The sequence below is a fragment of the Podarcis vaucheri genome, assembly GCF_965113315.1.
Source record: "Podarcis vaucheri genome assembly, chromosome: 13".
NCBI lineage: Eukaryota > Metazoa > Chordata > Lepidosauria > Squamata > Lacertidae > Podarcis > Podarcis vaucheri.
The window spans coordinates 7,408,311-7,429,072 of NC_138751.1; the positions used below are offsets into that span (position 1 = coordinate 7,408,311).

At 52.1% G+C, this 20,762-nt stretch overlaps 2 protein-coding genes across 5 annotated transcripts in view; both read left to right on the top strand.

Annotated features, from left to right (window-relative positions):
- Positions 1 to 3,054, top strand: part of ACIN1 (apoptotic chromatin condensation inducer 1) — a 36,302-nt gene extending 33,248 nt beyond the window's left edge. For both annotated transcript variants that reach the window (XM_082196154.1, XM_082196155.1), the window contains exons 16-18: positions 959 to 1,277; positions 1,817 to 1,917; positions 2,378 to 3,054. In XM_082196154.1, the coding sequence (XP_082052280.1) occupies positions 959 to 1,277; positions 1,817 to 1,917; positions 2,378 to 2,671 (714 nt within the window). In that variant the 3' untranslated portion in view covers positions 2,672 to 3,054. The remainder of the gene's footprint in view (positions 1 to 958; positions 1,278 to 1,816; positions 1,918 to 2,377) is intronic.
- Positions 3,055 to 11,276: 8,222 nt separating this feature from the next.
- CDH24 (cadherin 24) overlaps positions 11,277 to 20,762 on the top strand; it is a 33,233-nt gene continuing 23,747 nt past the window's right edge. Inside the window, exon 1 of one of the 3 annotated variants that reach the window (XM_082195888.1) lies at positions 11,277 to 11,523. The gene's annotated coding sequence lies outside the window, so the exon portion shown is untranslated. Of the gene's footprint in view, positions 11,524 to 16,244; positions 17,144 to 18,287; positions 18,633 to 20,762 lie in introns of those variants that run through there. The other 2 variants (XM_082195890.1, XM_082195889.1) reach the window with 2 other exon arrangements.

The following is a 20,762-nucleotide window of genomic DNA, read 5'->3' on the forward strand; positions in this document are numbered from 1 at the left end:
AATTTTGCAATATCCGTTTTGAAGCGGGGCGGACGGATGTCTGGCTTCCTTGCCCAGTGGTCAGCACTGTTTGGACTTGTGGTCCAGCAGGGTCTGGAAAGGCGAAGGCTCCTAAAAGTAGAACGCAGGAGGAGTTTAGCATCTTAAGAGGTCGGGGCTTCTCGTGGAGAGAAAACTGAACCAAAACAGAACTCCTAAAAAACCTGGTGGAGAATTCAGACTGGACGAAACAGAAATGAATGTCTTGCTTCAAGACATTTTCCTGTGAAACTCATTGATGTTGGAGGTTGTGGTGGCGGCCAGTGGGGGTTTTAGATGACGGGGCCAATGTATGGAGGGTTTAAGTCTGCCCAGGGATAATAGGCCTGTTGACGTGGAGTGGAAATTGAGGGTGAAGGCCTGCAATTTGCTAGGCGGACATTGCCTGGCCCGGTGGGTGCATTTCTCAGAGCAAGACTGCTCTGTAGGGGCAGTTTATCTTTCTATTTTCATTTGTATCTTGCCTTTTGGCTCACAAGGAGCCTCCATGGCCCATCTGACGTGCCTGGTTGCTGGATCTGCCTATAGGCCCATATAGTCCATTGTCCTGTTGTCAAAGTGGCCAACCAGCTGCCCCAATGGGAACCTAAGTGCAACAGCCCTTCCGTTTACGTTCCCCAGTATAATGCCTCTGACAGTGGGTGAATATCCTCTGCTGCTGGCCTTACCCTCCACAAATTTGTCTCCATTCTCTCTGAAAGTCACCCAGATCTGTGGCCATCCCATGGATCAAATTCCTGTGCACTGACTAAAGAAGTCCTTTCTCTGGCCTGTCTCGAATTTTCTGACACAAAATTGCTAGGTGAAATGCAATGGAATAAGTTGGGAAATGCTTCTTGAATGGCCAGAGGGCTGGGCGTTTTAAGGAAAGCCGCCATGTGTGTCTGATCTTCCTCCTTCTCCTCCTCCTTCTCCCCAGCTGGATTTCCACCGGGGTCTGCTGGCCGAGCGTCCCGCAGAAGCCAAGGCGGACGAGGCTCTCGCTCTCCCCGGGGTGGGCCTGGGCATGCGGGGGGAGCGCGAGATGTCGCGGCGCTCGGAGGCACGAGAGCGGGAGGCGGCAGTCCGGGAGCAGTGGGCCGAGAGGGAGAGAGAGATGGAGCGCCGGGAGAGGACGAGGGCCGAGCGGGAGTGGGACCGGGACAAGGTGCGCGAGGGGCCCCGCTCTCGGTCCCGATCCCGGGAGAGACGCCGCAAGGAGCGCCCCAAGTCTAAGGAGAAGAAAGCCGAGAAGAAGGGTGAGTTACCGTATTTTTTGCACCATAACACTCACTTTTTTCCTCCTAGAAAGTAAGGGGAAATGTCTGTGCGTGTTATGGAGGGAATGCCTACGGGTGGCATGCCTACGGATTTTCCTCCTCTAAAAACTACGTGCGTGTTATGGTCGGGTGCGTGTTATAGAGCGAAAAATACGGTATATGGGCCGTGTGTGTGTGTGTGAAAATTCTTCCTTCCGTGATGGATCCAGGGCTGTGTGGATCCAAGGCAGAACGCAGTCCCTTCCACGATGCTGTGATTCAGCCTTCCCTCTGGCATTATCAGGCTGACAATGAGTGTGACCGTTAGTGCCGTGTGAATTTTTGAAATCTCCGCCTCACCTTTCGGCAGTCACCATTTTGAGTGGCTGAGAGCATCTGGTTGGGCCCGAGGACTTTAGGAAGCCGAGGGAAGAAGGCATGCAAAGTATTTGATCAATAACAACAACTGTAAGAATAAAAGTGTGAGGCTGCATTCGCCCCTCTGAGGTCTCTGCTTCCTCCTCTCTCTCTGCCAACAGAAAAGGCCCAGGAAGAACCCCCCGCTAAACTGCTGGACGACCTTTTCCGCAAAACCAAGGCAGCCCCCTGCATTTACTGGCTTCCTTTGACAGACACCCAGGTAAGAGACACTTGTCCTTTAGGAGCGCTCGGGAAAGACAGTAATATCATTTGGTGCTGTCTGGGCTGGCAGGGAGATGGGCTGGCTTCCCCTGTCGGGTTATCCTTGTATATTATTAAGGGTGAATAAGCCAAGGAATCCAGAACGTTGGTCAAAATCTGCCCTCGCGCTCAGATCCTTTGGGACGCTGGGTCAAATGGACAGCGGGAGGGTGCATACATTTCCACCTTCTCTATTTCCCTGAGGACTAGAAACTTATTTCTAAAGGGGAAGAGATTCCCGGGACGCAGGCCAAGCTGATGTTTTATGCATCCTTTGCTTTTTTGCCCAACTTCTGCTTACGACTTGTCGATAAACCACATTATTAAATGGATTCTGCCCGGGTACACGGGGGCTCTGCCCTCCTGGTCCGTGGGGCTATTTCCAACCTCCCTTTTCTCGCCCATTGTCTCCCCCTTAGTATGTTCAGAAGCAGGCCGAGCGGGCGGCCAGGGCCCGGGAGCGAGAGCGGCGGCGCAAGGAGCAGGAGGCGGAGGAGGCCCGCCAGAGGGAGCGCAGCCGCCAAGCCGAGCGGGAGAAGAGGCGGGAGCACAGCCGGGAGCGCGAACGGGAGCGCCCCAACGCCACAGGAGGCGGGGCCAGCAGGGGGGGCGAGCGGAGTGGCCGGGACCGCGAGCGGCGCGAGGCGAAGGCCCGCCATAGTCGGAGCCGGAGTCGCAGCACGCCTGTACAGGACAGGGGGGGGCGCCGCTGACCTATTCCAACTTCTTTACTTTGACCTTCCGCGGGGAGGGAGGGGGAGCGGTGGCGGCACTTCCTTCCCCCACCCCCTACCCCAAATCTAGCCCTGGTTTTTTGGGAGAGGACTGGGACAGCCAGGGATTGGGCTCCCCCTTTTCCAGCAGCTCTTGCGAGGAGGGAAGGGCGTGCTCGGCGGATGTCATGGCTGCGGCAGGCAGGAGGGGCCTTCCTCTTCGGAAAGTGGGGCGGTTTTTATCCCCAGCCCTCCCGCTCCCCTCTTCTCCCGGGGCCAGTTCCCTCCCTGTTCATTTGTATTTTATTTTGGGAAAATCTTTTTTTTTTTATTCTGATGAATACAGGAAAAGAGAACATAATAAAGAGATGGCGTTAGTTTTATACCCGCTGTGCGTCTTTCTTGTCGGGTTGGGGAGTCGAGTTCCAGAACCTGTTCAGTGCGGAGTGCTTCTTAGCTGCTGATGCACCTGTGCAAAACACACACACACCAGGATCTTGCTAGCAGCACACCAACAGAGCTTGGCGATTCCAGCCTCTTGTGCTAAAATCGGAAAGGGGAATTTCAGAAACGGGGGTCAAACATCTTTTTTCCCCTCCTGGGACTACACTGCTCCCTCCTGGGGCCACATGTCTTCCGCCTGCGCAGCCGTTAGGCAGCAGATGGTGGCTGAGAACAGAAGGCAGAGGCGCCACCACTCCTCCCAGTACCCAGACGGGCTTCACTGGTGCCTTTGAACTGTCAAGAAGCCTTGCTGGTCTCCGAACAGCTTGAGCAAGGCCCAAGAAGGGACCGCAAGCAGTCAGGGGACACCTGGATCCACCCAAAAAGAAACCCCAAGATGAGAACCCAAGTTCTTTGCTAGCTTGGATTGATTTTGGAAGTGCCTCACAAAATCTTAGGGGAAGCAAGTTCCCCTTAAGCTTACACAATGCATGCAAATACAATAAAACTTCACATTTCAAGTTGCGTTAACCAGCTGTCCGTGGTCCACATTTTGGTGTTTGGGTACGTAAAGCTCCAACAAGAGAGACCTTAGTAGAGTGCAAAAATGGGAGGCAAAAGTCAGTGGCTAGAACTCCCATATGTAGCATGGGAAGGGACTACAGGGGGCATCTAGCCTGACCCCATTTTGGCCGGCCGTCTTTTTGCTCCTCTCTCGGAACTGAGTTTAAAAACAAGTTCCAGAAATGGGATGATACGTATTGTGAAAGATGAACTATCCCAGAAGCCTTACGTTATGAAAAGTAGTTTTGCAATGGTTCCCATCTGCCTCGTGGAGAACTTTGCTAGATATTTGCATTTTTTACCTTTCTGAAGAATTGCACAGTCCTGGACGTCTCTGCTCCTCATTTTTTCTCAAATCAACACTGAGGCAAGTTAGACTTGAAAGAGACTAATCCAAAATTTATCTCGTGAGCTTCATAAGCCCGAGTTGGGTATCTGAAGCTCCTCCATACTGTTTTGGACTAGATTACCCTCAACTACAGTTCTATGAATTTGTCTGTGGGGGAGGGGTCGGCAAGGTTTACCTCGCCTGGGCCGGTTCACTCCAGCAGAGATCCCTTCATGGGCCAGATTGCACGTGCGCCCGCAATTTCCGGTGTCTGCATCTGCGCAGACGCGATTTCCAGCACCGTGGAAGTGAGTCCATGTGCCGCGCTGCGCCAGTTTAGTGCAGCAGGCAGTACTCGCTGAGTGGGTGGCTCAGTTCGGGGGCGTCTCGGGGGCCGGTTTACCCCCCTGGGCTGCTTGTGGCCCATGGACCTTAGGTTGCCTATCCCTGGTCTGGGATATAAAGGCCTAAAAAGCATTTATTAGGAATGCAATTCCCTTCCTGGCTGAAAGGTGGCACCAGTGTTCCACAGCTAATTACTTAGATGGGGGGAAAGGAGAATGCAAGAACCCTCTGAAAATGAGCTGCGCTTCCGGCAGTACAAAAACCAGAGGTGAGTTTCTATGCCTGGAAGAAACACTGTGAAGTTTTAAAAGGCTTTCTGCGGCGGTTCCTTTCGTTTAGCCGCCCCTCTGCCTTTTTCATCCCTACTTGAACCAGAATTGTAGAATCGCAAGGGGCTCCGAGGGTCATCTAGCCGAACTCTCTGCAAGGCAGGAATCTTGGCTACATCATACGTGGCAGAATAGAATTTTCCCTTTCACATTTTGGTGCACCTCCAGGGATGCTGCGGAAGATGCTCCCAGAATGCAGTCAAAGGGCCATACATCCCGCAGCAGTAGGACATCTGGTCTGAGTGCAGAATGCTTCTGGTTACAGTCCCTGGTGGCATCTTCGGGTAGGGCTGGGAATGTCTTCTCTAAAACCCTGAAGAGCCTGTCCATCGCTCTAAGGTCCCTGGGTGGGTTGGAACAATCAAAACACAATATTGCAGACAGTTTAAAACTTAGCAATCACAGACGCCGGATCCTAAAAGTGTACACCTCAAGGGTGCAAATACAGAATAGAGATGCATCTTCACAGCGTCCTGTGGGGAGGGGGTTCCACAGCTTAGGGGCTGCTGCAGAGAATAGCCTCTCCCAGGATGCCCCCCCCCCTGAGCTGCTGGGCATGGCGAAACAACAGGGCCCCCACTGCCCTGTGGGGGTAGGGAAGGAGGTGGTCTTTCAGGTATTGGGGGGTCTTGAATTGGGCCTGGAAATGAATGGGTGGCAAGTGTGCTGTATGAATGGTAGGCTCAAAGAATTATAGAGCTGGAAGGGACCCTGACAGTCATCCAGACCAACCCCCTGCAATCAGGAATCTTTTGCCCAACATGGGGCTCAAACCCGCGACCCTGAGATTTAAGAGTGGCACAAAGCAGCTTCCTATGTACAGTGGTACCTCGGGTTAAGAACTTAACTTGTTCTTCACCTGAATACGTTCTTAACCCGAGGTACCACTTTAGCTAACAGGGCCTCCTGCCGCCGCCGCACGATTTCTGTTCTCATCCTGAGGTAAAGTTCTTAACCCGAGGTACTATTTCTGGGTTAGCGGAGTCTGTAACCTGAAGCGTATGTAACCCGAGGTACCACTGTACCCGGCTGAGCCTATTCTCCCCTCTCTCCCCCATTTCCTCCACCTGTTTGCAGCAGGTGAGTGTGTGCTCCGCTTGTGGCGATGTGCGCCAAAACTCAGACTTCATGACAAGGTGGGGGGGCGGCGGACGGCTTACAGGTAGGTGGTGCCCTTTCTACGTGCTTCTCTGCCAGGTGACTAGCAGCAGTCCTGTCTCAGTGGAAAGTTGGGCGCAGTTGAGCAGCTGTGCGTGTGTGTGCCTGTGGGGCAGGCGAATGTGTGTGTGTGTGGAAACCGGGTGGGTAGAGAGACGAGGGCTTTAGATCTTGCAGATGATTAAAGCTTTGCACACATTCCCACACCCACACGGCCACCGCTTCTGCCTCGTTCTCCATAGCAGATTGCTTGATCCACCAGATTTCCTCTTTCGATCCTCCTAACTGCGGCTCAAGCTTGGGAGGATTACATCACCTAACGGGATTTGGGGGTGGGGGTGGCCGGCGAAGAGAGGCCTAGCTGGAGAAGGAGCTAATCCCCACCCGGGGACCCTCTGCTGTTTCCCCTAGGTGCCGGTCGCAGTGGGTCCCCTGCAAATTCTCCCTTAAGAGCGCACAGGGGGGTGCTCAGTCAACTTATGGGCTGCGGAGGAGCTTTGAAGATTTCTGCCGTCCCTCGTGTATGTATGCTACTGCGGTTGAGATAGCCTTTATTTTCTGCCTCTCTGCCAGCCAGCCCCACTGCTGAAGCCCCCAAGACACACAATGAGCGTAAGAGATCGAATTAAAAGCACCAATTTTGTCACAGAAAAGCCCGCCAATGCAGAATTTCCCCTATCCTCTGCCAGTGGTGGTCTATGGACTTCTTCTTTGGCGATCACTCGTAGCCGAGTAAGATTGTCTTCCATAACCACGGTTTTAACAGTGAGTCCGCAAGTGGTTGTGGAGACCAATTCTGGATCCACACATCCTTCCACAGTGGGGACATTAGTTTCCGGGCAGGAGTTGATCACGGTGTGGATTTGCTAAGCGTGCCTTCCTCCTAGCACGTCCATAGACTTGTGTCCTGAGTTCGAGCTTCTACAAAGCCCATGACACCTTTGGAAAAGGCTGTTCTCCAACTGGAGCGCTCACAGGCCAGTGTTTCCCAGTTGTCAGTGTTTATACTACATTTTTTAAGATTTGCCTTGAAAGTCCTTAAACCTCTTTTGTTGACCATCAGCATTACTTTCCATTTTTAAGTTCGGAATAGAGTAGCTGCTTTGAAAGACAACCGCACAACATGACCAGTCCGACGAAGTTGATGTTGAAGAATCATTGCTTCAACACTGGTGATCTTTGCTTCTTCCACTACACTGATATTAGTTCGCCTGTCTTCCCAAGTGATGTGTAAAATTTTTCGGAAACACAGTTGAAGGAATCTTTCGAGGAACTGGAGATGGCGTTTATAAGTGATCCACGTTTCACAAGCATATAGTAAGGTTGGTAGTACAATAGCTTTGTAAACAAGCATTTTGGTTTCCCTGCGAATGTCCCGGTCCTCAAACACTCTGCACTTCAAGCGAGAGAAATCTGCACTCGGAGAGCTCACTTCCTGCTGTTTATCCACAGTAGATTATATTCACAGATATGTTGCACCTGAACATGGAGGTTCTAATGGCATATTGATGTTAACAGGTCACAAACTGACCCCACCTTGTCTTTAAATTCATTGATGCTGGCAGCCACAACCATATATTTCGATAGGGCCAGAAGTGATCATGGTAGTCTCTCCTTGTTATCCATTATATACCCCCTCATTTATTTATTTATTTTAGTTCATAGCTTGCCCACAGGCCTGTGTGGATTGCTTGGCCTTCTGCAAAACGCAAGCGCCGAAATTGGTACGAGAAGCAGAATCCAGCCATGGGAACCATAGCTTTTGTTTTACATAAGGTTCTAGTCCTCCTGGTGGCAGAGTTAATGAGTTGAGGAGACAAAAAAAAAACCGATGAAAGGAAGGAATGCAGGAGCAGATCTGAGCAAAGGTTTAAGAGTTTTAGGGTGGCAAATTCAGATATTTTTAGCCTGCATTTTCTCCTCTGTCCCAGGAGCCTTGTAACTATAAAAAAACACCTCCATAAAGCAAACTAACGGTATAAAAATACTATTACAAATCAATAAACGTCTTGTTAAAAAACAGCTTATACAACACTTCAGCTCGGGCTGGGCTGCCTATTTGTTTCTGCTTTTGTTTTTCTGCTATTCTCCACACAGCGGAAACTTGTGCTGAGTGGGGCCTGTCCACTTTCTGAGTCCTCTAAGTCCTTGGGAGGCAACTGCGAGGCCACGGGGATTGGATGTGATAGCTGCTCTAGCCAGGGTTGGGGGTCAGGGCTTTGCTATGGGGCAAGCGGAGGCGGAGAGAGACTCCTTCATGATCCTGCCTCAGCGGAGGGTTGTGGGGACGGTTAGGCGTTGAGTGACAGCCCGCGATGGATGTGGGGGGGAAGATTCCTCTTTTCCCACGCGATTCCCCCGGGTCCTCTTTCTCCTCGCGGGTCTATTTTTATCTCTCCTCTGCTATCGCCTTTCTCCTTCACCTCTTTCTCTGGTTGTGCTGTTGTGCGTTGCGAGGCGGCTCTCGGCTCAGAGGAAGCCAGGATTGGCTCTGCCCAAAAAATCCCCGTCTTGCATCTCGGCCAGATCTTTGACTCCTGACCCTGTGGCCACTTCCAAGGACCTGCATGTCCACCCTTTCCTTGACCCCTTGCCCAGTTGCCAGCCTATGCCAAAGCCTAGATCCCCTGCCCCACCCATGGCCCCCTTTATATGGGAGACTGGTCTAGTCATATCTACCAAAACTGCCCTTTGACCTTCTCTGGCTTCGGCCTAACCTATAGACACTGACCTCTTACCATGATCCACCCTCATCACCTAAACACCCCTGGAAAGATTCACACCCAAAATCGCCTTTCTACTCTGACCTTGTCCCCGACACTCCATATAAGTCGCTCACCAGCCCCACACTTCTGGGGGGTGATGGCTTTTAGCACCAGCCTGGTGTGCTGACAATGGTTTTTAAATTTCTCCATTTTTTAAACTTTAGGGCTTTTGCTTAATATACTTAATCTCTCTCTCTCGCACACATGCCCTTCCTCTAAGTCCACTTATGGGGAAGTAGAGCTTGACCACAAGACCCCCACAAAAAACCGTGGTGAGGAAGGAACCGAAATGACCCCCATTTTCCCCAGACTGCAACACTGGCAGGAAATGGGTTGATTCAGCTCTGAACACACAAATCCCAAATGGATTTGCCCTCTCCAAATATTTGGGGTTTGCCCCCCTTTCCCCCCATCCCTCAGTCCACACCGCCCCCGTCCATAAGCCTCTTCCTCAGCCTTCCTCAACAGCAGAGAGCCCAGTTTCCCCCGCCGGGTTAATTACGCTATTTAAATTCCCTCAAATAATCGCAGCCAGTTAATTAAACCTCAATCGATCGTTAAAAGCAGACCAATAATGAATACGCCAGCAGCCTCGCTGGGCCTCCACGAGCGTGACTCGCAGAGCCCCCCAGCCCCCACCCCACTCCCTGCCATTGTGGGCCCCCCAAATCACCTGATGCCTTTCAGGCCTGGGCCACGCAGCACCCCAAAGTTCAAGCCCCCCAGATCCCAATGACATCTCTCAAGCCCCATCTCTGCACCACAAACCCCAATCCTGACCCACACATAGCCCAATCTTCTACCTCAACCATCCTGCACACCCCCAGTCTCCCTTCTCCCCCACTTTTGTTGGGGGGCCCCCAATTCCCTCATTCCTTCTTCTGAGCTGTGTTGATGGTTGACCTGCAACATTCCCACACCGATCCCGTTCTCTGATTCCCCCTCTTCTGGATTTGGGCAAGGGGGGGCGGTGGCAAGGGACCCCCCTCTTTCGTTCTGCCTGGCAGTCCGCGGGAGCGCAAGCCCCACTATCAATTTTTTAAAATGAGCCCTCATTAGGAATTCACAAAGTTTCCTTCTCGTGAATAATTCAGGGAACAAGAGAATGGGTTGAGGAGGTGGGGGGAGAAATGTGGGGTGGGGAGGTTTCTGGGAGCCCCGCTTCCCAAGATCCTGGCAGCGAGAGAGGGTGGGGGTCGGGTGGGGTGTTCACAAGCATCACAGGTGCCCACCCCCTTCCCAACTCCCCGCCATTTTTCCTTGGCTCTCGCTCCCTCCCAAATAGGCCAAATTCTGCCTCCCTCACCTCTCCCAGTCCCTTAAAATATTCAAGAGCTCATTAAAATGCAATTTCAGCCAAACAATTCATTTCGGGTGGGGTGGGGGGGTTCGCACGCAGCAGGTGGGGTATTCTGGCTGAGGGAAGAGGCTGGGGGAAGAGCTGGGAGGCAGAGCTAAAGACTTGGGTGCAGGGCTCGGGTTCAAGCCACTTTGTCCTCTATTCGATTGATCTCCAAATGGAGAGGTGCTGGGGCTGAAGGCCACTTGGGGAGGGGGTCTTCCGTCTTGCCACGGAAGCCCCCTCTCCGCTTACCTCTCCACATGTTATGTCTGGGGGTAGTTACCTAGTGAGGAAAGCCGAACACACTCTGCACATGCTCAGAGGCACTCTTGTCCAGCTTGTTCCCATTTTCCTGGACGTTGGAAACCGATTCCGGGGCTGAGCCCGGCTCAAGAGAAGCACACGTTGGAGGTCTGTGGTGTCAAGTCTGGGGAACATTATATTTGGAGGCTGGCCCCTCAGTATGTCAGAAATGGGGTTTGTGTGGCATGGGATTTTGAGCTGGTTTTGAGCAGAGCTGGCCTATAGATGCTGGTTGTGGGGTGCCTCAGCAGGCGTTGGGGGCAGATTTAGGGCAGAATTGAAAAATGTCTTGTAAAGAATGCTGGATTAAGTCCCAAATGATGGGTCTGGACTAAGGTTAGGTTAATTGATGTGGGGATTAGTGGTCTCCATGGGTCAGAAGTAGAGGTGAACCTAGTCCTGTAGAGTGAGATATTGGGGTGGGGGGCAAAGTTGAAGGTTGGATATAAACTATGGACCAGGCACTCTCTTTGTGGGGCTCTTTTTTGGGGGGGGTTCTGAGAGTCAATTGGGGGGCAGCAGAGTTTAAGAGTGGGGTGGAGGGTAGCAAGATTTGACAAGTAGCCAGTGGGGGAATGAAATAAATAATTAGATTTGTGCCGGGACAGAAAAGGAGATTTTTTTCGGGGGGGAGGGTAAGTAGAGTGGAAGGATACCAGCAATTCTGAGGAGGGGTCTTCAAGTGAGGACTGAGGACCCCCAATTCTTGTGGGGGGGGGAGAGAGACACCTTTTAGACTAGGAGGGACTACTCTATTGGGGTGGGGGTTCAAGAGAGTTCAGAAAATTGGGGTGGGGGAGTCCTAGTCGAAGGCTTCTAGGGGTCCAGGACTGGGACAGTGACACGGCTGTCGGGGGTTTCTGTGGGTCAGGGTTTGGGGGCAGACATTGTCGCAGTGCCAGGCAGAGGGGGGTCGCGCTTTTCAGTTGTTTTTTTCGGGGGGGGGGCTTTTATCTCTTCCTCTCCATTATTTCTCTCCCTCTGCTCAGACCACCCTGGCGGGAGGGGGGAGCGTGAGTAGTAGCTGAGAAAGACGAGGGAGGGGGGGAGGATCAGACGAGCATCTCTGCAGAAGGAGCATCCCTGCATCTCTCTGTCGCTGGTCCTGCTGCGCTCCCGTCTTCCTTCTCGCCCTTTGCTTCTCTCTCTCTCTTTCTCTCTTCTCTTCTACCTCCCTCCTCTTTCTCTCTCTCCCTCTCTTCCCCCCTTCCTTCTACATCTCTGTCTCGTTCCCTCCTTCCTTAACCCCTTTTCCCGGACTCCCAGCGACTCAGGTAGGTTCCCTTCACTTTTGGGGTGGGGGGAAGGCAGACGGAGAAGAAGGATAGAGGGGTGGAGCCCCCAGAGGGTACCCACAAGAAGAGGGGGGTGGCAAAATGTGGGGGTGGCGTGGGGGGGACGGAGTGCGGGCGAACCCCACAACCCACCCCACTTCCCTACAAGAGCTCAGTTCCCCCCATCTTATCCATTCTTTCCCCCAACCATGTTATATTATTATTAATAATAATAATATTTGGGGAAGGGGCTGTTTCTAGACCTGGCTCCGGGGCATGGGAGGAGCGTGGGAATCACTAATTGATAAAAAGGCAAAATATGTAGAATTCTATTCGGGGTGGGGGGGGCGGTTCCATCCTGCACTTCTCCGTCCCTCCCACTTTCTCATTCCCTCTTTCCAGCCCCAGCTGTGTATGTGTGTTCCCCCCCTCCTATTCCCGGGGGGAGTCGGGGATCAAAGTTTGATTAGGGACGTGACGGGAGCGAGGAGGGGGGAAAGCGATGGGGAGCCAGCGGCGCCCGCACTCATCCGTCCGCCGGGCTTTTTCGTTCCTTCGTTCCGGAGAGAATTCCGTATTGATTGTGACAAATGTTGTGGCTGGCGGGATTCCCGTCTGGGAGGGGAGGCTGGGACGGCGAGGGACCCCCCCCCTTTCCCCAAACAGACGCTCTCTCGCCTTTCTCTCCCTCCTTCTCTCTCTCTCTCTCTCTCCCCCCACCCCCACCCCGTTTTCTCTTCCCCTCTTTCTTTCTTTCTGCCTGTCTCATTCCGCGATTCCGAGGCGCCTCATTAGGAATTTCACTCACGCAGCCCTGGGTTGTAAATCTACCCCGGGAGTCTTAAGACTGCAGCGCGGGGGAAAGGATTGCGGGGGGCATTGGGAGGCTGGAAAAAGAGAGGGGGGACACACCTGCTGGCATGACCGAGGGAGGGGGGGAGATGGAGATAAATCAGGACCCCCACCACCTCAGCCTCCCGCCCCACAAGGATTCCCAGGAGAGGGAGGGCTATGGTGAGGACTGCTGAAACCTGCCCCACAGCCCCCACACCACAGCCCCCCCCCCCAGATCTGGAGAGACCCCCTTCAAGGCATTTTATGACAGCCCCCCTCCCCAGATTTATACATCAGCATCAGCTCACCCCCTCTTCAAGTGCCGTAGGTACCCCACAAGGGCTATGGGGTGGCTATAGATTTGGGGTGGCTCTGCCCTCAGTCTCCCGTCTCAGCCCATTATCCCCCCCCCAAATAATCCTCTGCATTCCTCAATGCACCTTGGTCCTCCTGACCCACAGCCCCTGAAAGCTGCCCCCTGATCTTTAAATGAATGCTATTCCTTCCTGGATTACCTGTCGCCATGCTCACTCCCCAGGGCCCTTGACCTCTTCCTCGCACGCCAAGCCCCTGGTGTTCTGGCCAAACCTCTTTCGATTATTGCTCCTCAGATGCAATTTCAGACCCGATTCCCTCTCCCCCCCCCCAAACCGCAAATAAATAAATAAATCCCAGCTTTGATCAGTAGTTCAAGGTCTCTATTTCGGACCTAACTCTGCCCCCACTCTACCTACTGAAATGTTTTTCATTTTTGGGAACACACTGAATCATAAAACTGGGGTGCAAGGGCAGTGGCGTAGCGTGGGTTGTCAGCACCCGGGGCAAGGCAAGTAATTTGCGCCCCCTAACCTGTGGATTTATGCCCCCTAACCCTAACCTCCAGATGTTGCGCCTGGTGCGGCCGGCCCCCCCTGCACCCCCCACGCTACGCCACTGTGCAAGGGTCCCCCAGAAGACCACCCTGTCCAACTGCACTTCAGAGGCCCAGCCACCCCCAACATTATCTACACCCAGTATGACTCTAACCAAATTCGCTTGTGGCTTCTCAAAAAAACAACAACCCCAAAACCCACCCAATATCTTTTTGGACTTCTAGTTTCAGGGGGAATCTGCCCCCCCACCCCACCGCAGGTCCATCATGCCCCCTCCTCATTATATTTCTCTCCCCACAACTAAGGGCTGCATTATCCCCACCCCCCCACCCCGCTTTCTCTTGGAGTCAATTTTCTGACGAGGCGAAATAAGATTTGCTGGGTTTATTCTCCCAGGGTCTGGGAATAACTAATCCTAAAAAATCCGCTTAGATTTGGGCAGTAGGGGAGGGGAGAGGGAGGAAAGAGACAGAGCCTGCCTGGAGGGGGAGAAGGAATAAATGAAGGAAGGGATGGGGTGGAGAGGGCTGGGGAGGAGGGCATCACTTTCAGGAGGAAGCAGCAGGGAATTAAAACAAACACAACCAGGGTTGGTCCCAGCTTAGGGCCTCATTCGGAGCCCCTGATTTATTTTAATGGCATCTAGGAAATCTGGGATACAAGATTTACAGTTACAGAGGCTACTGGAAATTGGCATTTAAACGGCAAAGTAATAAGTGAGATACTTATATATGTCTCTGCCCCCCCCCTTTTTTTGCTTTTTGCATAAAAAGAAATGCAAGCACTTTTAAATCAGTGGGGCATGAATGAACAGGGACCTAGTCTTTTAGGCTCATCTTTCCTTATGTCCTAGAAAAGTTGCCACCTTTATCATACCGCTCTTGCCCCTTGGGCTTTTAACGGCAGTCTGATCTGAGGAGAAATTAGGCAGCGTAAAGCTTTGCTCATCTCCTGATCTCCAAGCCAGAAAAAAGGCTTTTTAGCGGGCTATGGATCTGAGCAATGGGCTAATGTCAAAAACACAGCATCTGGGGAACAGAGAAGCAGTTGGCAACTCTCTGAAGGAGAGGGAGGCAGGTTTAACACTATCTGTGGGTGCGCAGGCTCAAAATCACTTAACGGAGATGAGGGTGTATATCAGATTGATCAGTCTTTCAATCTGGATTAATTAATCCGGAATAAGTACCACCCCCTGATCCCATAATCACACTCCCTGGTGCCTATTAGAATCCACATTTCCGTGTTGTCTCCTTTTTAAAAACAAAAACAAGCCGGTGTCTTAACACTTCCCAGATCTGTAGTAAGTTAAGCGAAAACAAGAATGTACATTTGATCACAAGAAACATCATAATTGCCTGTTTGCTGCTTTCTGGGCCACATTCACAAAATTTGCAAGTGACAGATTCCAGGACTAAAAGGTGCTGTCAGCACCCTTGTTAAACAAACAAAATTTTGAATTATTACCTGGTCTTAATGCTTGAGATATTTTGGAGTGCTGGGATCTAGCCTTGGGACGCGGGGAAATAATAAAAAGGCAGCGTGTGCTCTGAGCATTGGCAGAGTGCCTTTCCCTTCAACCATCATTAGCCACAACCAGCTATTGAACCCACAGAAGTTCAAACCTCCTAGCACATTTGAGCATGCGAGTGCCTTCCTTTAACCCCGCAAAATGGGGATCCGTAGCTCACTGGCAGAGCATTCGCTTCGCATGGAGAAAGTCCAAGGTTCGATCCCTGATGTCTCCAGTTACATAATCATAATAAATTTAATAATAACAAGATGGTGGATCGTGGCCAGTCAGAGGAGGCTAAACATGATAAAGTGGACAAATAAGTTTCATTCGGTAGAAGGCAGCTTCCTCAAATATATTCTCATACGCAAAATCGCTAATATTTATTCTGTATTGACTATTCTGTCATCCCTTTCTTCAATCATTGACACAGATAACAGCTGCCACTTCATATAAAAGCATGTTGAAAATAAGGGGGTTTTTTGGGGGGTGTATGTGAAGAATACTGTTGTTTGAACCACCCCAGTTGTGCAAACGAGAAGAGGGTTGTGTTGCTAAAGGAATACCAGAGAGCGATTTCTGTGTTTTCTTTCTGTTTGTCCTGGGCTGGGCCAGATCAAAAGTCATCGCCTCAGGCGGCAGAACCCGGACACAATTTGAGGGCTTGTCTTTTTGGGGCAATTTCCGTCCCAAATGTACCCCTCAGCGGTATAATTTTAGCGGCTCGGCGGCAGGAACTAAGCGCCATTTTGGATCTGCCGGCCTGAATCTTGCCAGGCCTGGGCGGGAGAGAAGCAGCTTAGCTGTTTTGCCTCAGGTGGCAAAATATCTGAGCCTGCCTCTGGACATCGCACACATCTTGGGAAGCCTTCCAAAATTTATGAAACGGAAACTTTACAACGGTCTGCCTCTGCGCCTGTTTGACTGCCCAGATTTGTGGTTGGCCGGTCAGCTTTTGGCTCCCGTGGAGGGAGTTTAGATGTATTTGACTTGACCCACTTGTAAGCTAACGGGTTTTTATTATTATTTTTTAATGCAGCTTGGGGTTGCTTTCGGACATCTGTCTTAAGATGCTTGCCTGGGGAAATGTAAAAAGTAGGAAACAAAACTCCTGCAGCTTCCTAGCATGTTTATTTCATTAGCCACCTTTTTCCGGTGGGAAATGGGTGCTGCTACCACACCCCCCCCCAGATGTCCTTGAAATGTGTGTTTTGCTGGAGCTAATCCTGACCCGTGGTAACAACCTGCGAATGGTCATTACTCTGGGTTTGTTATAGCCAGGCTCAGGGAACAAAAAGTGGAATCAGTGTGTCTTTTCACGTGCAACGGCAGATCCTCTGAGACCCTCTCGAGTTATTTGTGTGATATAATCATAGAATTGTGGAATAGGAAGAAAGGGGCGCGAGGGTCATCTAGTCCAACCCTCTGTGAGGCAGGAATCTTTTGCCTGACACGGGACTCGAATCCACAACCCTGAGATTATGAGTCTCATGCTCTGCCGACTGAGCTAGGTGCCTGATAGGCAGGATAGGTGCCTGCATGTGTGAATGCAACTAATGCAGGGCAAAGGAGTGAAGAGAGCCGGGTCTTTTCATTCAAATTACAGACAACGGGAAATTTGGAAGGGGATAGGAAAGGAATCAAGTCCTACTTTTTGTAAATGGATACCTGAGGCTGGTGCTCAGGCAACTTTTGGGCTGAATCGGTAACACTGAGGGAAAAGCGAAGGGAGGAGATGTCATTGTTGTGGGACAGGGCAAGTTGCTCTGGGAAAATGCGGTGCTGACTAGAAGCTTAGACCTGAGCTTTTGTGCCTTGCTGGCTTCTTGAGAAACCTGCAACGGTGAAAATCCTATCTCTCCCCGCCTGCCCTCCCCAAGTCGGTTGCTCCACGCTGATCTGCTTTTGAAATTAGAAAGGGGGGCTTTTCCATCCTGCCTCTCCCCAGCCCTCAGATCTCTCAGATCTTAAATGTGCCTTCCTGTAATTTAAAATTGTTTCTTCTTATCCTCGCCCTCAGCAGATACGGCATACTCTCCGTCTTCTTTCTGACACCCTTTTAAAATACTTGGGAGGAAACCGCCGCTTCTTAGAGCAAGGGTTGCTGGTGGGGGAACAGGGAGACCCTCTAGGTTGTACGCAAAAGGACTGTAGCTCCGCGCCAGAGCCCTTTTTTTAAAATGCAAAAGTCCCAAAGTTCAAGCCATTTCCTGACGCGGACCCCCTCCTGGGCTTCAGCTTCCACAATCCCCCACCATTGATTGGCCTGCTGGCTGGGGACGGCTGGATTTCGGAGTCCAACCATATTGGGAAAGCCGCATAAGTTGTCCCTTGGGGAAAGATAATTCAGAATATTCCTCCTTCTCCACAGGGCTCGGTCTCAAAACAATCACGCCGCAATGAGGTCCGAGGGTTTTGCCCTGCAGCGCCTTGCAAGGCCGCAGAGGCTTCTGGGAAATAGCGTTGTGAACGCCATAGTTGTCCGCAGGGTCGGTGGGCAGAATGGGGCAGGCCAGCCCACAAAACTGAGAGAAAGACGTGAGATAGGGCATGAAAAGTCGGGCAAGTTTGAGCCAGGCATCACCTAGTTTTAGGCCCGTGAAAGAGATCAGTCTCTGAAAGGAACGATACTTCCCCTTGCAGTCACACCCTTGTAGCTTGGAACACACAGAGAGATTTTTTGTGGCAACTCGCAGGCGAAGGGAGAGAACTCTGCACATGTTCAGAGGCCCTCCAGGGTCGAGTTTTTCACTCTTGGTCTCCAGTTGCAGGAAGCAGGGGATGACTTGGGGCTCCTCTGAGGGCAGGGAAGGAAACTTGACTTTGGTGCCTTGGAATTATAGGAGAATAGAAAGCTGCCTTGCGCTAGAGTCACACCACTGGTCTATCTAGTATTGCCTGCACTGACTGGCAGCGATTCTATAATCTACACTGGGGTAGGCAACCTAAGGCCCAGGGGCCGGATGCGGCCCATTCGCCTTCTCAATCCAGCCTGCGGACGGTCCGGGAATGAGCGTGCTTTTGCATGAGTAGAATGTGTCCTTTTATTTAAATGTATCTCTGGGTTATTTGTGGGGCATAGGAATTCGTTCAGGTCCCCCCCCCCCGGAAAAAAAAATAGTCCGGCCCACCACAAGGTCTGAGGGACGGTGGACCGGCCCACGACTGAAAAAGGTGGCTGGCTCCTGATCTACATTACCAAAAGCGGTTGAGAGAGGCAGCGTCTGTTGGGTTCGTGCCTGAACCGAACAAGTTGCTTACAGGAGTACGGCCAGCTGCCTTATGTTGAGCCAGACCCTCGGCCCACCGAGTGCAGTTTTGCCTACACTGACTGGCAGCAGAGGGTCTCCAGGGTGTCAGGCAGGGAGACACCCCCAGGTTGGGATCGAACCTGGGCAGTGGCGTAGCGTGGGGGGTGCAGGGGGGCCCGGCCCCACCGGGCGCAACATCTGGGGGTTAGGGTTAGGGGGCGCAAATCCACGGGTTAGGGGGCGCAAATTACTTGCCTTGCCCCGGGTGCTGACAACCCACGCTACGCCACTGAACCTGGGAGTTTCTGCGTGCAAAGCTGATTCTCTGCCACTGAGCCACACAGCCTGTATTGCCCAAGGGCTGCATTTGGCTACTGAAAACGGGGGCCGAGGCCTGAGAGAGTGCCTGCTGAGCAGGAGTAGAGCCCAGCCTTTTCCCTCCCTCTGCCGCCATCTCAAATTAAATCCGGGGCCGGGCTGCTTCTTGAGGGAGCACCTGCTGGACACGCGCTCCCAGCCTCCCATTCCCCTCCCCCCCCCTTGCTCATTTCCTCGCTGTTTATCTTCATTTCCGATCAATAAGGAGAAGCCAAGTGACTGAATCAGTTGTCGCTCTGAATGAATTACAGCGATTAGGCCCTGGTATGGCGAGGAGGAGGAGGACGAGGAGGAGGGAGGAGGAACTGGGGACCAGATCTTCGTGCCAGTTTCAACAGAGGGCGCCACTGGAGGGCAAGGCGGGGGTGTTTTTTTAAAAAAAAAGAAAGAAAGAAATTTATTAACTGCATTTCTGGATCACGCTCGAAAGGTTAAAGCAGGTCAGGCCGCAGTTGGGCCCAACTGCCCCACAGGTTAATTGGGTTGAACGAAGGCCTCAGAGGGAAACCGCTAACAAGGAAGGCGAGAGAGAGGAGGGGGAAAGAAACTGTGAGAAAGGCAGAGAATGCAGATGCTGGCTGAGCGATAGAAATACAAAGAGGTGGGGAGACCCGGAGCGCTTCCGGACGACCTGTGCACTGCGCATTTCGTCCTGATTTGTTCACGGGGAAGCGAGGCAACCTTGGCCATTTAGTGAGCGTTCGCCCCAGTTTGTTTTCGGGGAGGTTAGGTGATTTTGCGCCAAAGCCAGTGTTACCCCTGCACTTCCCGTGTCGTGAAAAGTTGGATCTTTTGGGGAAAGTGGGTTTCTTATTTCTTTCTTGGTTAAATTTGTATTCTGCCCTTCATCCGAAGATCTTAGGGCAGCTCACGGTAGGATATATATATACTGTATATACAGGGTTTTGAGTACAAGAGGGCCAAGTCAACTTTAACCATGCAGCCCAAATTTGCTGGTATGTGGTTGAATCCAGCTCAAAAGCAGTGACAGTCTGGAAGCTCCCAGGTTGTGGAAGAAGGAGCAACAAAACTGAGGAAGGAAGGAAGGAAGGAAGGAAGGAAGGAAGGAAGGAAGGAAGGAGGGAGGGAGGGGTCTGTGGTGGAGCTCAGCCCTAGCACTAGTTGCCAATGGCAGAGCTTACCCCTTGAGGTTATGAAGCAAGAGCAAAACCAGGGCTCCCCAGAGCAGATGCAGAATGCATCTCCCTTAAGAGCATAAGAAGGCCTTGCTGGATCAGGCCAGTGGCCCGTCTAGTCTAGGATCCTGATCTCACAGTGGCCAACCAGATGCCCCGGGGGGAAACCCAGAGGCAGGATTTGAGCACCAAGACACTCTCCACCTCCTGCGATTCCCAGAAGCATGCTGCAGAAGACAGCCGCTATGGCTCGTAGCTGTCGATGGCCGAATCCTCCCACGGATTTGCCCCATCCTCTTTGAAAGCTGTCCAAGTCTGTGGCCCTCCTCACCGCTTCCTTTGGCAGCGAGCGACTGCTGCAGGCTCCTGAGGTCAGAGGGTCTTCCCATGTCGAGGGCTGAGGATGAGAGCGTCCAGGTCAGAGGATGCTCCTTCTAGCCAGTTCTGGGTCCTGGCATCTGTCCCCCACCCTCTCGAAACCAAGGACTGGGAAGGCAGGCAGGTAGCCAGGCCAAATATTGCAGAGGGTTAAGTGAAGAGGGTACCTCAACTGCCCTGCTATTATCCCCGTAGCGTGGCCAAGGGTCCTAGAAGAAAGAGGGCAAGGCCTCAGGGCTTCCTCGGTGGACCAAGTCAATGATGGCAGAGGTTTTAAGCACAGAGGCAAACGTGGCCGAAATATTTTGCCAAGGAGCCATCAAGTTTTCCTGGCCCCCGGCTCCTCCCGCCCATTTCCACTGCTAGATCCCACTAGGTAGGTTGTCGGGGGACGACAATGAATTAACCCCAGAGTGTACGCATATATATATCCCTACACAAAACAGGACGAGGCGGTATCTCTGTCTCGTTCTGCCCTTCCTTGCAACTGCGTTTATCTTTCCGTCTGTCCATTTCTCGCTCCATCCATCATCTGTCCTCTCTCGTCTGCAGGGCAGGCTGGAGAGCAGGGCCTGAGGGGAATGTAGAACAGAGACACCAGGAGTGTGTGTGTTGTGGGGGGGGGGCAGGGAGTGAGAACAAGAGGGAGAGAAGATGCAGGGAAGGAAGGAGAGAGGGAGGCACAGGCGGATGCATAGATAAATAATCTGCACGGATGGATGGATGGACGGGCAGATGGCTTAGATGAATAGTTAAGTGCTGTCTTTGGACAGGTTGGTGATGGGCAGGTGGATGGAGCGATGGGCATATTTGAAGATCTCTGTGGACGGATGGATGAATAGTGGGTGGGTGCTGCAGGAGATGGATGGGTGGTTTAAAG